At 40.3% G+C, this 13124-nt stretch overlaps 1 protein-coding gene across 3 annotated transcripts in view; it reads right to left on the reverse strand.

The window, feature by feature from the left end:
• BLTP3A (bridge-like lipid transfer protein family member 3A) overlaps window positions 1-13124 on the reverse strand; it is a 59384-nt gene that overhangs the window by 11088 nt on the left and 35172 nt on the right. The window contains exons 14-18 of one of the 3 annotated variants that reach the window (XM_083358285.1): window positions 11368-12890; window positions 6470-6666; window positions 3695-3846; window positions 3457-3607; window positions 2254-2519 (exon numbers count right to left, since the gene is read on the reverse strand). In XM_083358285.1, coding sequence (XP_083214411.1) covers window positions 2254-2519; window positions 3457-3607; window positions 3695-3846; window positions 6470-6666; window positions 11368-12890 — 2289 coding nt within the window. Of the gene's footprint in view, window positions 1-2253; window positions 2520-3456; window positions 3608-3694; window positions 3847-6469; window positions 6670-11367; window positions 12891-13124 lie in introns of those variants that run through there. The other 2 variants (XM_083358284.1, XR_014491966.1) reach the window with 2 other exon arrangements.

The raw sequence follows: 13124 nt of genomic DNA on the forward strand, positions 1-13124 counted from the left end.
GGAGAATGAGAAGGAAAGAAGCATCTTTTTATCAGCCCACCTGAAAGGCCAGCTCCATTAGGCTCTGTCACTTCCTAAACTTGTGTCCAGTTGATTTTTTTTAAAAACAATATTTAAATTTAAGAGTTTGTGTCTGAATTTTTATTCTTCCCTTTATTCTCTATTCTTGTTAGATTATAAGAAATTAGCTTTTCTCTGTGATGTTTTCTAGTAGGAAAATGATAATATAAAATAAAAAATTAAACTTTCCATCTCTGGTATTCTTTTCTTCTAAACCAAATACAGGTAGTCCTCAGTTAAGGATGGTACATGGGATCAGAATTTCCATCACTAAGCAAAGCAGTTGTAAAGCGCAATGTGACCACGTCACTTAAAAATGGCAATCCTGGCACACTACATTGCCATCATTAAGCAAGGATTGCGAGTCATTAAGAGAGGACTTCCTTGCAACCTGCCAACTTCCAACAAGGAAAATCAGTGGGGAAGCAGTAGAAATTTGTAACTCCCAGGCAGTTTCCAAGCAGGATAGGTAAGTGGTTGCTGCAAGGTGCATGACAAGGAACACTGGGACAAGACATGAGAGCTGTGGGGCTTGGATTGGCTATTGCACAGTGCATGAAGGGCTACTGTGGTACGAGGATAGTGGGCTGAGAGTGGGTACTGCAGGTAGGGGAGACCTACCTGAGCAACTTGCTACCCTTCCCTACTTGTTTTCTTTGCTTGTGGGAAGCCGGCAGGGAAGATTGCAAATAACAAGACTGCAGGATGCTGCAACCATCATAAAGTGTGAGCCAGTTGCCAAGTGCTCAGATCTCAATTATATGACCACAAGGGTGCTGGAACGGCCGGAACTTTGAGTACCAGCCAGGAGTACCATTCATTTAGTGCCACCATAAGCTTGAATGGTCATTGAAAGAATGTTATTAATTGTGGACTACCCATAGTTTTTAGCATTTATATCTTGTTTTGAAGGAAAAATATTTCTTATTTTCAGATATTCCTAAATATCTGAATCTCAGTATCATATCTGACTTTTCTAAATCTTTCTTTGAAATATAATGATCAGAACTATAGATTATTTTATTTATTTTGTTTTATTTATTTATTATTGGGACTTATATGCCACCCTATCTCCCGAACGACTCAGGTTTTTTCCAAGTATTGCTATACAAAAATATTGTATAAGAATATTACAAAATATTAATATTATAAATATTATTATAATCTTATGTAATATTGTAATATTATAAATATTAATATTAATCCTTTAACAACTCCAAGATCTACCTGCTGTTAAAGGCAGTTATTGACTTGGTTCACTTGGTTTTGTAGGATCCCATTTTTCATGATTAGTAGCTTCAATACTCCTACCAGTATGTATGCCAGATTTTTTGCACAAATGTTCCATTGTATTTGCTATTTTGTTGTCAACACTTTTATTTTAATTATCTCTCAAGAGCAGCGGCCCCCAACCTTTTGCGCATCAGGGACCGGTTCCATGGAGTAAGATTTTTCCGCATACCAAAGGGGGACGTGGTTTTGCATGCTGCCTGCATCCCATGGATGGGGCCTTGTTTCTTTGTGTGGCCTGGTTGCTGGCATACTACAGCCCAGTGCCAGTCTAGACTTGCTCTAGACTCTACAGTACTTTGCTTTTTTAATTTTATGTTTAGTATTTTGAATACTTGGTACTATCCATCAGATTGGTTCACCCATAACTCCAAATCCTTTATTAATTTGTCAAAAACTAACAGATGGCCTTACTTCTTTCCTCCCCACACAATAACAATTATCCTTTTATTCTTACCCATATTTAGTTATATATACTTCACTTCATAGTTTTGTTTTTAAGAGAGTTTAAGTGGATAAGCCCTACTCTTTGACCTCACAATGAAGACTGAGCATAACCATTTGGTATAGGCCCTATAGGGGAACATGGCGAGGTCTGGGGCTTCCGTAAAAGCACTCGGTCACGTAGGGCCTGTACATTTTGGGTTATCTGCTATATTCTAAAAGGTTAATGAGACTAGTTTTGCAAAAATCATGTTCAAAATGACTTTCAATATAAATAATGACATACAGTATCAAATTATACGAGCATCTTAAATTTTAATTGTTTGAGAATAAACCATTCATCTAATTTAAATATTTTATATAAATAACTCTCTCAGAACACTGTAGAAACAGAAAATAGTTTCCACAGGAGTTTCCTACGTTTCCCAACCTTTCTTAATGCTAAGAGTACATATTTACCTTTAATGTAATCTTGGTATTCACAATCTCAATCTTCATGGGAATAACTTCAGGAATGACTTCATCTTCAAAGAAGAGTCCAAGGCTGGAGAGAGATGATGTCATAAGCTCTGCCTCATAGCTATGGATCAGCATATGAAAAAACCCATTTTGGACAGCCATGGGTGAATGCTCTGCAGCACCTGGTCCAATTTCATATCGTAAGCACACCTCAGGTTGGGTTTGGATAGTTTCAGTAGCTGTAGACCTCTCTGTGTTTGGCTCTCCTGAAGAATAAAATCATTGCAACAGAGAGTTTTCATTAATAATTATATTACTATTACTATGAATTAAATATAGAGATCTGGCTGGCAAAGGGAATGAAAGGTGTGTAAAAAAAGAGAATGAAAACCTACAACTCTAACTGAATGTTTTAAGGGTTTAAGAGCACGGTGGGCATTTTCAACCGGGTGCTAAGAATTTACCTCTAGAATTTAGATGGGGTAAGGATAAAAACAAAATTGGGGAAAATTAATTACAATTAATATATGTATTTAATATTTTTTTTTATTCTGTCATTTTTCAAATCTGCAATTTGGTAGTAGTATCCAAGAGGTTCCTGAAAACTGCAACCAAACGTTTTGGGGCCATAGGCGGCTCTAGCTACACACTTCAGCTCTATCTACATCTGATAGCGGCACCTAAACACTATAGAAAGTTCTAAGAAAAAGTGACCCTGAATAGGAAATAATATTCTCCAATTTAGGATTAGCGGAGAGGGGGGGCTGTTCCTGTATTATAATAATAATGTGTTAGGAAAGAGGAGGAGTGGTTGAAGCTAAAGAACAATTGGATCTTTATGCTTCATCACTCTTAAGGATACGATAGGAGAAGAGCTGGGTTAATCTATGGTAGCAAAAAATCAGCAATCTGATAGCACCTGTCAGTATCAAGCAAATGCTTCACCACTTAATTTTCTTCAGCTCTGCCTATAACACTTAGAATGAAGGAAGCTGATACTAACTCTTAGCATGTCTGATTTCAAAAATTACCGGTACCTGCTTTTTTTGCCCCATTGTTGGTGAGAGGAAGCAAAGGGATTATTATTTCAATATCGTTTATGTACTGAAACACACAACTGTGCTTACTGTACTTACACAGATTAGCGCATTTGCATCAAAGCTGACAAATTGAAGCTAAATATTTTGCTGGCCGCTAACGTACCTGTGGGAGCATTCTGCAGATACTGCCACATGTTGATATTTCCTACATGTTCAGGAGTTAGTTCCATAACTTGAAGAGCAAGTGTCATATCATCTCCCTTTGATTCTATTACACAATTCAATTCATTCATTTTTAACACCAGCACAAAAACCTAAAAGAGAAAGTTCAGAATAAATGGATGCTGCTGTCAAATTCCACAGAAAAATTGTTGGTAAAATAGCAAGAAAAAAAATCTGACCAACTGAGTATTAGGATCCTGTCCACTCAGAGAAGCTGAGCTGTTAACACAGGTTGATCCTCTTTCTTCGTCACCCACTGAGCTTGCTCTAATGTTTCTATCATTAAGGATCTGGGGAAGTTGTCCTAACGTAAGAAGATCAAGGCAGGGCTCTGAAATAAAAAGAAATATAACATTTTAAATATTTTTTAGCACAGAAAAGATTACAAGAATTCTGAAAAAAAAACTTCTGCAGTTCTTCAGTACTAATTCTACTATGAGTTATTTAGAATTCCAACTTCTTTTGCCCCCCCCAAAAAGGAAAGTTTTAGAACTGAAATAAAGAATACTATATTATTATTACTATTACTGTTGCTGTTGTTTGCAGTCAGCCAGATGTTTAGACTGGATTTGGCATTTTTTTCTACTTAATCCTTCCCAACGGCTTTGAATGAACAAATATTGTTAAAGGTATCATTGCAAGATGTAAACTGCCTTTTAAAAAATGATTGATTTTGTTAATGCCGATGATGTTCAGGTGATGTTCCAGATGTTTTGGGAATTACCATAATTATTATTTCATATCTCTCTCTCTCTCTCTCTCTCTCTCTCTCTCTCTCTCTCTCTCTCTCTCTCTCACACACACACACACACACACACACACACACACACACACACACATACACACACACACATCACACAATCATAATTAACTGGTTTGCAAGCTTAAAGGAGGCTGAGGACTCAGTCTTCTGCTTTTTGGACCAGTATCTTAACAACTATATCAAACTGACTCTTTAATTGTAAAAATAATTAAGAATTCTATATCTTTCCATAAAAATGAGTAACATTTAGACTTGAATGTAATAATAAAAAAAGATGGATTCAATTCCAACACTACTTCTTGATAGAAGTTTCAAATGGTTCTTCTAATGTTGTCATAATCAAGACTTTTGAAGAACTTTATTTCCCTAAACATACTTGTGATTCATTGCCCTCTTTATTGCTCAGCCAACACTGGCAGTGCGTAGCCAATTTTCAGAAATTTAGAAAGCTAAGCAGGGCTTGCCCTTTAGTCTTTAAACAGAGAACAATTTGTGAAGTTTAGGATTATAGGTTAGACATCAACATTAAAGAGAAATATCCAGAAACAATATTGCTTTATAAATAGTTTTATTTGACTTAAAGAGAACCAAAAAAAGGTTCAGTAGAGAATATATGTAGCTTGGATTTAACTACTGAGTCCTTGATGATCTCTGAGCTCAAGTTGTTTGTGTGCAAGACATTTCATTCCCCAACTAGTTAACATCAGCAATGGCATGATGTTATCTAGTTGGGGAATGAAATGTCTATAAGCAAATAACAAGGCTCAGAGGGCACCAAGTTTTAAATATAAACCCCATGTTTCTTCATCTCAATATTTGATTTTCGGTTTCGGTTACTTTGCTAAGGTTATCAACATCAATTACATGACCGTCAAAATCTATGACAAGAAAAAAAAATCTCACCATCAAAACACTCAAGTGCAAATTGTGTAAACAATTTTTTTTGCTATCAATTTTAGCTGCTCCTAATGGAATTCCAAATGCCCAGTTAAGACTCGAGACGGGAATGCGGTTAATCCAGGTCAGAGCCTGGAAGATGATGACAATATACTGGTTTAAAAATATAATTCTTTCCAATTGGACTGACCCCCTTAATTTTTACCAGATAATTTGCATTCTCCCTGGAAACAGGCACTGGAGTATGAGTTGACTTCATAGGGGCCCTCTCTACCATTTTTAATATCAATAGGCTATGATCAAGCCAAACAATTATCAGAGAATAAATGATGTAGAGTTTCAGACTGAAGTCAACACTTATCCCAACATAATAGAATGTCAATAAATTAGGGTACATGGGAATCAATGTGTTATCTGCAAAACCTAATTTTCTCCAAGTTGAGAAAAGCATTTTTAAAGCCTAGATAAAATACTCTTCCACCAGCAGTACTTCAAGACAGATATAATAAAATCCCTGTAGCAGAGTGCATTTGTCCATGTGGCGATAAGGAAATTGAAATCATCTCACATATATTATTACATTGCTAATTTCAGAGGGACATAAAGTCTATTTATATTTCACCCCATAGACAAATTCCCAGGGTTATTAGATAAATTTTATCTGAATCATCCTCTCCGGGATGATTCATCTACTATATAACCTATGCAATAGATAAATTTTGTGTTGCCACAATGGAAATAAGAAAAAGTGGTTAAAGAAGTAATTGGGTTAAGAAGTTCTCATTTTTATCCATAGTATCACTTTTAGATATTTTTTCAAACAAAACCATTTAACAGACCAGACTATATAATTCCCAACATTACTACTGTCATACCACCTTGGAGCTGCTAAGAGTAACAGCTCGGCAACATGTAGCTCCCTGCCAATTCCTCACACTTGATAGGCATAGATCAATGCCCACTAGGCGCTCTGCTCCTGCTAGCCTTTTAAAAACATATTCTTTGAATTAAAAAATGAAATTGAAAGTTGGCATGTTGTAAGAGAAAGTACTAGCATATTTATTTACAGAAATATCTTTGGGCCCAATAGAGGCTCCATTGGAATGATATATACCAACCATTCTGGTAAATGATCATCTTGTGATGACCTGCCACAGCACTTGTTTTGTGAATATGCAATAGCCACTTTGTAAGCCATCCTCTAAAATTCCAAACTTTTTTACTTTACAATTCCATTAAGTTCTATCTGATTAATCTGTAATAACAAGACCAAAATCAAGTATGCTCTTATTACCTGCATCCATAAGCATTACAAAGCCATCACTGCCATCACTATCTACTGACAGTCTATCTTCAAGACCACTGCCATCTAACGAATTGGTATCAAAGGAATGCTGTGAAGCAGTCTTCTTCATGGAGGAGAAACGGTTACTTTCACTATTACTTCCTACTTGAGTCACTGCTGCTTCTTCAGGTTTTGGTGAAAGATCTCTGCTGACAATCACAGATCAAAATTGGTTGGTATTAATGAACAATAGTTATCATGGGAGCCTACAGATGTGGCCATAAGTGTTGCTGTCCCTTCACTTTTTCTAGAGAGTCCCAATTTGTCATGAATTAAATTTGACAGAAGTAAATAGCATCCACCATTCTTTATTCTATAGTGTTATAAAGACATTTTGTTTTTGGTTTAACATATTCTTGTAATAAAAAATGGCATAGATGTAATTATTGATAGCCCATAGAAGTTGAGAGACATTATTAAATTTTAGTAATCCCTCAAGCAGACTATTTGCTAAAATACATATTGACAAGCCATAGTTCTTCTGGGAGAAATATCCTTTGGCCAGATGAAACAAAATTATAGCTTTTTGGCAAGTCACACCAGCTATGTTCTGGGAGAAGGACCCATCAAACATGAGATAACTGGGACAATTTTGCTCAAGTAGAATGAAACAAATTGCCAGTTGAGAAGTGTAAATGTATTATTCAAGGCTCCAGAAAGAGTTTGACTGTAGTTATTGCCTCAAAAAGGTGTGATACAAAATATTAGTTTATGTGTACCAATAATTATGTCCATGCCCAGTCACACATCAAAAGCAAAGTATCTGCTCTATGGAACAATGAACAGTGGATGCCATTTACTTGTGTCAGTTTCAATTTATAGAATTGTTATTGCAGATAATCCTTGATTTACAACCACAATTGAGTCCAAAATTTCTGTTGCTAAGTGAGTCATTTGTTAAGTGAAGTTTGCCCCATTTTACAACCTTTCTTGCTACAGCTGTTAAGTGAATCACTTCAGTTCTTAAATTAGTAACACTGTTGTTAAGTGAATCTGGCTTGCCCACTGACTTTTGCTTGTCAGAAGGTCACAAAGGTGATCACATGACACCGGCACACTGCAACCATCATAAATATGAACCAGTTGTCAAGTATCTGAATTTTGATCACATGGCCATGGGGATGCTGCGACGGTCGTAAGTGTGAAAAACTGTCATAAGTTGCTTTTTTTAGTGCTGTTATAACTTCGAACAATCACTAAATGAACTGTTTTAAGTAGAGGACTACCAATACTTGGATAAAAGTTGAGACATTCCAATACCTTTGGTCATATCCGCGGGAGACCACCGTTCCACAGATAGTCGGGTGTGAGTCTCTCTTTTTCAGGTTTGGTTCGGGGGCGCAGTTGGGCTTGCTGCTGGTGTACGTTTCGCCTAGTCACAAAGCGGCAGCCCTGCCCGTGCTACTCGATGTCCTCTCCGGTTTGGTGATTGAGTTCCCCAAACTTCTAGTTTTGGGTGACTTCAATCTACCATCCCTGGGAGGGTCATCTGAGTTAGCCCGGGAGTTCATGGCTTCCATGACGGCCATGGACCTGACGCAGGTAATTTCTGAACCAACTCATGAGGGAGGCCACACCCTTGACTTGGTTTTTATATCTGGACGGTGGTTGGATGATCTTGGTGGGGGCTCTCCATTTATTATGCCCCTGTCATGGACCGATCATCACCTCCTGCGGCTGGTCTTCCGTCTTGCCACCCCCCACTGTGGGGATGCGGAACCAATTAGATGGTACCGCCCCAGACGCTTAATGGACCCTCTCGGGTTCCAGGCAGCGCTGGGATCCCCACCTGCCTCCGTCGCTCACAGCTCGGCGGATGCCTTAGTGGAAGCCTGGGAAAGGGCAGCCACTGAGGCACTGGACCGAGTTGTACCCCTGCGGCCCCTGACCCGGTGCAGATCCCATCGAGCTCCATGGTTCTCCGCGGAGCTCCGGGAGATGAAGCGTCGGAAACGGGGCCTAGAGAGCTGCTGGAGGTCCAGCCAATCCGAATCCGACCGGTTGCGGTTAAGAACCTGTATTAGGTCTTATCTCTCAGCGATGAGGGCAGCGAGGTGCAATTACTTCTCTGCCCTCATTGCGTCCGCAGATAATCGCCCAGCCGCCCTGTTTAGGGTGACTCGCTCCCTCCTTAATCAGGAGGTGAGGGAGGATCCCTTGCAGGGTCGTGCCGAGGAGTTTGGTCAACATCTGTCGGATAAAATCACTCGGATTCGGACCGGTTTGGACTCCAGCTGGGCAGAGTCTGACGATCAGGACACGGGCGGTCTTGTCAATGTTATCTGGGAGGAGTTTGATTCTGTGACCCCTGATGAAGTGGACAGGAGTATGGGGAGGTTGAGCTCCACCACATGTTTATTGGATCCGTGCCCTTCCTGGCTGGTTTATGCAGCCAGGGAGAGGACACGAGGCTGGTTCCAGGCGGTGATATCTGCTTCTTTGAGTGAGGGTAATTTCCCCACCGTCTTGAAGGAGGCGGTGGTGAGACCTCTCCTCAAGAAGCCTGCCTTGGACCCAGCTGTCTTGAACAACTTTCGTCCAGTCTCCAACCTTCGCTTTCTTGTGAAGGTTGTTGAGAGTGTGGTGGCGCATCAGCTCCCTCTGGTCCTGGATGAAGCGGATTATCTGGACCCGTACCAATCGGGTTTCAGGCCCGGGTACAGCACGGAGACAGCATTGGTCGCTCTGGTGAATGATCTCTGGAGGGTCCGGGATAGGGGATATTCCTCTGTCCTGGTCCTATTAGACCTCTCGGCGGTTTTCGATACCATCGACCATGGTATCCTGCTGCGGCGTCTCAGGGGATTGGGAGTGGGAGGCACAGTTCTTCGGTGGTTCTCCTCCTATCTCCTGGGACGTTCGCAGTCGGTGTTGGCAGGGGGGCAGAGATCGGCCCCTAGGTCTCTCATTTGTGGAGTTCCTCAGGGTTCGGTTCTCTCGCCTCTCCTGTTCAACATCTACATGAAACCGCTGGGTGAGATCATTCGTGGTTTTGGAGTTGGGTATCATCAATATGCTGATGATACCCAACTTTTCATTTCGACCCCAAACCACCCCAGTGATGCCCTCGCTGTGATGTCCCGTTGCCTGGAGGCGGTTCGGGTCTGGATGGGGAGGAACAGACTTCAACTCAACCCTGACAAGACTGAGTGGCTGTACATTCCGGCATCCCGGGACATTCAAAACGTTCCATCACTTTCTATGGGGGGTGAGTCTTTAACCCCCGTAGATAGGGCTCGCAACTTGGGAGTCCTCCTGGATGCACGGCTTACCTTAGAAGATCATGTAGTAGCCGTGACCAGGGGGACTTTTGCACAGGTTCGCCTGGTGCAGCAGTTGCGGCCCTATCTAGACCGGGATGCCCTGTGTACGGTCACTCATGCGCTCATGACCTCTCGTCTTGACTATTGCAATGCTCTCTACATGGGGCTTCCCTTGAAGACCACTCGGAGGCTCCAACTGGTACAGAATGCGGCCGCGAGAGTTGTCTTGGGAGTTTCCCGGTACTCCCATGTTACACCTTTGCTCCGCGAGCTGCATTGGTTACCAGTTGTCTTCCGGGTGAGGTTCAAGGTCTTAGTGATGGTTTTTAAGTCCTTACATGGCATGGGTCCGGAATACCTCGGGGACCACCTGCTGCCGGCGTCGACTCCCCTCCGCCCCGTGCGTTCCCACAGAGAGGGCCTCCTCAGGGTGCCTCCAGTCAGAGAATGTCGGCTGGTGGCCCCCAGGGGGAGGGCCTTCTCTGTGGGCGCTCCGGCTTTGTGGAATCAGCTGCCGGTTGAGCTCCGGATGGCACCGGATCTCCGCTCCTTCCGGTGCGGGTTAAAGACCCATTTATTTGAACAAGCTGGCCTGGCCTGATGGGGAATCACTTAGGGTTTTAATATTTATATATATATTTTATTGTTTTTTATTGTGGGCAATAATTTAATTCTTTTTTTAACTTTTGTACTTTTGTAGTTTTAAGATATGCCCTGTTCACCGCCCTGAGTCCTTCGGGAGAAGGGCGGTATAAAAATTTAATTAAATAAATAAATAAATAAATAAATATCTGTATGTTACACATGCAATTTTTATTCTGCAAGAAAAAAAACACATTGCAGTTCCCTCCTTTCTACTTCTCTGAGAGGAATGGAAGATACATTTTGTCTCACTGGAATCATGTACCTATTTCCTATAAGCAGAATTTTACTACACACACCCATTCACAAGAAAAAATACAACGATGAATTAGAAGACAGCAATGAGCTGCTTCAGTGGCTTTGGTGTATGGGATGAAAGGGTCGGTTTGCCCTTTCAAACATTACATGACCAGCAATGATTACCTCTATTGGGTTGAAAAAGTTGCAAAAATATAAAGATCTCTAAATAGATTGTCTTAACTGGTACTTTCCATAATGTTATTTATAACTCTGAAAAAATAATAATGTAAAGTCAAAAAGAGGAAATAAGGCAATGATAAAATAACTGCAAGAAAAAAAGACCAGCTTAGTAAAATTGCTTGTAGAGTACCAAGAGATTTATCTAAAGATAATCTACAATGTACACAGCTTGTTTCTAAAATCCTAAAACTATGATTCATTAATATCACAGCAGAGTAGATTATCTTGAAACCAGCCTATGGAATAAGTGAAGGGGCAAGGCTCTCTTAATGGCAAACCTCATAGAAGTGTAATCAAAAGGAAGTAAAATTAAAGGTCTATTAAATATTTCAATAGCAGGGAAAAGATGAAGTAAAAGGAACTCTGGATTACACTTGCCCAAACACATAAAGGAAGACAGAACAGAAGATGGCAACAATCACTATTATCCTAATTGTAGTGTTAGTTTAAAGTATTACTCACTTGATTTGCGGGTAGAATAGCATTTTCTGCATAGTGGAAGCCATTTTTTCCTTGCTCAAGCTGAAAGCATCTTTTGTTATTGACATGGCTTCTTTAGTGAGGTCCATAGTAACATGCAAGGCTTCCTTGGTTGCATCTTTTGTTACATGCAATGCACTAGATAATTCCAACTCCATGTTTCTCAACGGAATCAACTCTTCTTGCCCATTAAGGGAGACATGTATGCCACCTAAAGGATCTACAATGGAAGCTGGTCTGGAAGGAAGAACTTCAGATGTCTTAGACAGGTTGACATGCTCATACCGTTTCTCGGCATCAAGGATTTCTTCAGCTTCACGTGCTTCTTCTATAGGGCTCCTCTGTCCAGTTATTTGACAATGAAATTCTTCTTCTTTCAAGGATCCGTCAGTTTGCGATGCAGTCATATTCCTATCTGTATTCTCAGTTCCAGTATCTTCTGACGTTTTTATGGGACTGTTTTCCTTCTCGGAGCTAACATCTGACTTCAGCATTGTGCTTTCAGAAATTAGTCTTTCCCTACTCTCCGAAAGCGAGAGTTCAGATTCAACTAGACTGGTAGTATCTGAATCTACAGATCTAGGTTCTAGTGAAGAACAAGGAACAGGATGCATTAGCAAAGCCATCTCAGTACTGTTGAACATGATTCCTATACAAGTGGTTATGGAATCTAAAGGTGACCCAGTTATTTCCTGGGTATCTAGGGTAAATTGCTCTTTAAAAGTCTGTAGCATTTCCCTCATCCTAAGCAGCATCAAATACTGATAGTGATTGAGTTGCACCTTCACATGTGCACTTGAATACAGAAGAACGTGGATATCAGCAGATATTTCCGTATCATGATCATTTTCTTCATCATTAACAGTACAACTTTCTTCCAAGACTTCCTTTGCCTCTGGGGTAAGGTAGATGCTTCTCAAATTCTGTTCAGTCTTTGATCTTTGGCAGAATTGCTCCTCACCGGAAAAGTCCTGGTTCGTGGTATGATTACTAAAAGTAGTGGAAGATTTAAGTTTAACTTTTGAGGTAGATGAAGCTTTCAACAATGCTGCCTGGGTTTGCTCCCATTTCTTTGGGAGGCAAGCCCACACAGAGAGTGGAAAAGGATAGATAAAGTTAAGGGCCTCTCCTTTGGAATTTTTGGTCCCTTCAAAATCCAAGGACACCTGGGTAAAATTAACAGACCAAAGATCTTCAAAAATGGAAGATTTGCCAGGAAAATGGCAGAAATCTATGTGTTGCTGGACACTGGTATCCACTTGGTATGCATGACGTAGAAATAGAGTATGCAAGAGACTAAAGTTGTCCTGAATTTTAGGAAATTTGGTATAGCTAGAATGGAAGAATTCAGAAGCAGCAAATCTGCGAAACAGGTTCTGCAAGGCTAAACAGCTGCAATGAGGCGCATGCCTTGTATTAGTAGCTGTCACTTCTGATGTGGAAATGGAGAGACCCTGGGGACGGTCCTGGTGATCAATTACCTTTTTGTCCACTGGGATGTTTACCTGTATAGAGGTACAGAAGGAATATTAAAAATGATCTGTATAGCTGTAAAAATACAAATGAAACTAACATGATTTAAGTGTATTTAAAAAATGCTTATAGCGTACCGCTAACATATTATCTTGAAAACCAGTTATTTACATTAGCAGTAGGGAACTGAAGCTGGCAAACTGTGATAAGACCACATAACTCTGTTATCGTTGAGTAAGGAAAAATGAAACTTTCCAAGTTTAACA

Source organism: Vipera ursinii, assembly GCF_947247035.1.
Source record: "Vipera ursinii genome assembly, chromosome: 3".
Lineage (NCBI taxonomy): Eukaryota > Metazoa > Chordata > Lepidosauria > Squamata > Viperidae > Vipera > Vipera ursinii.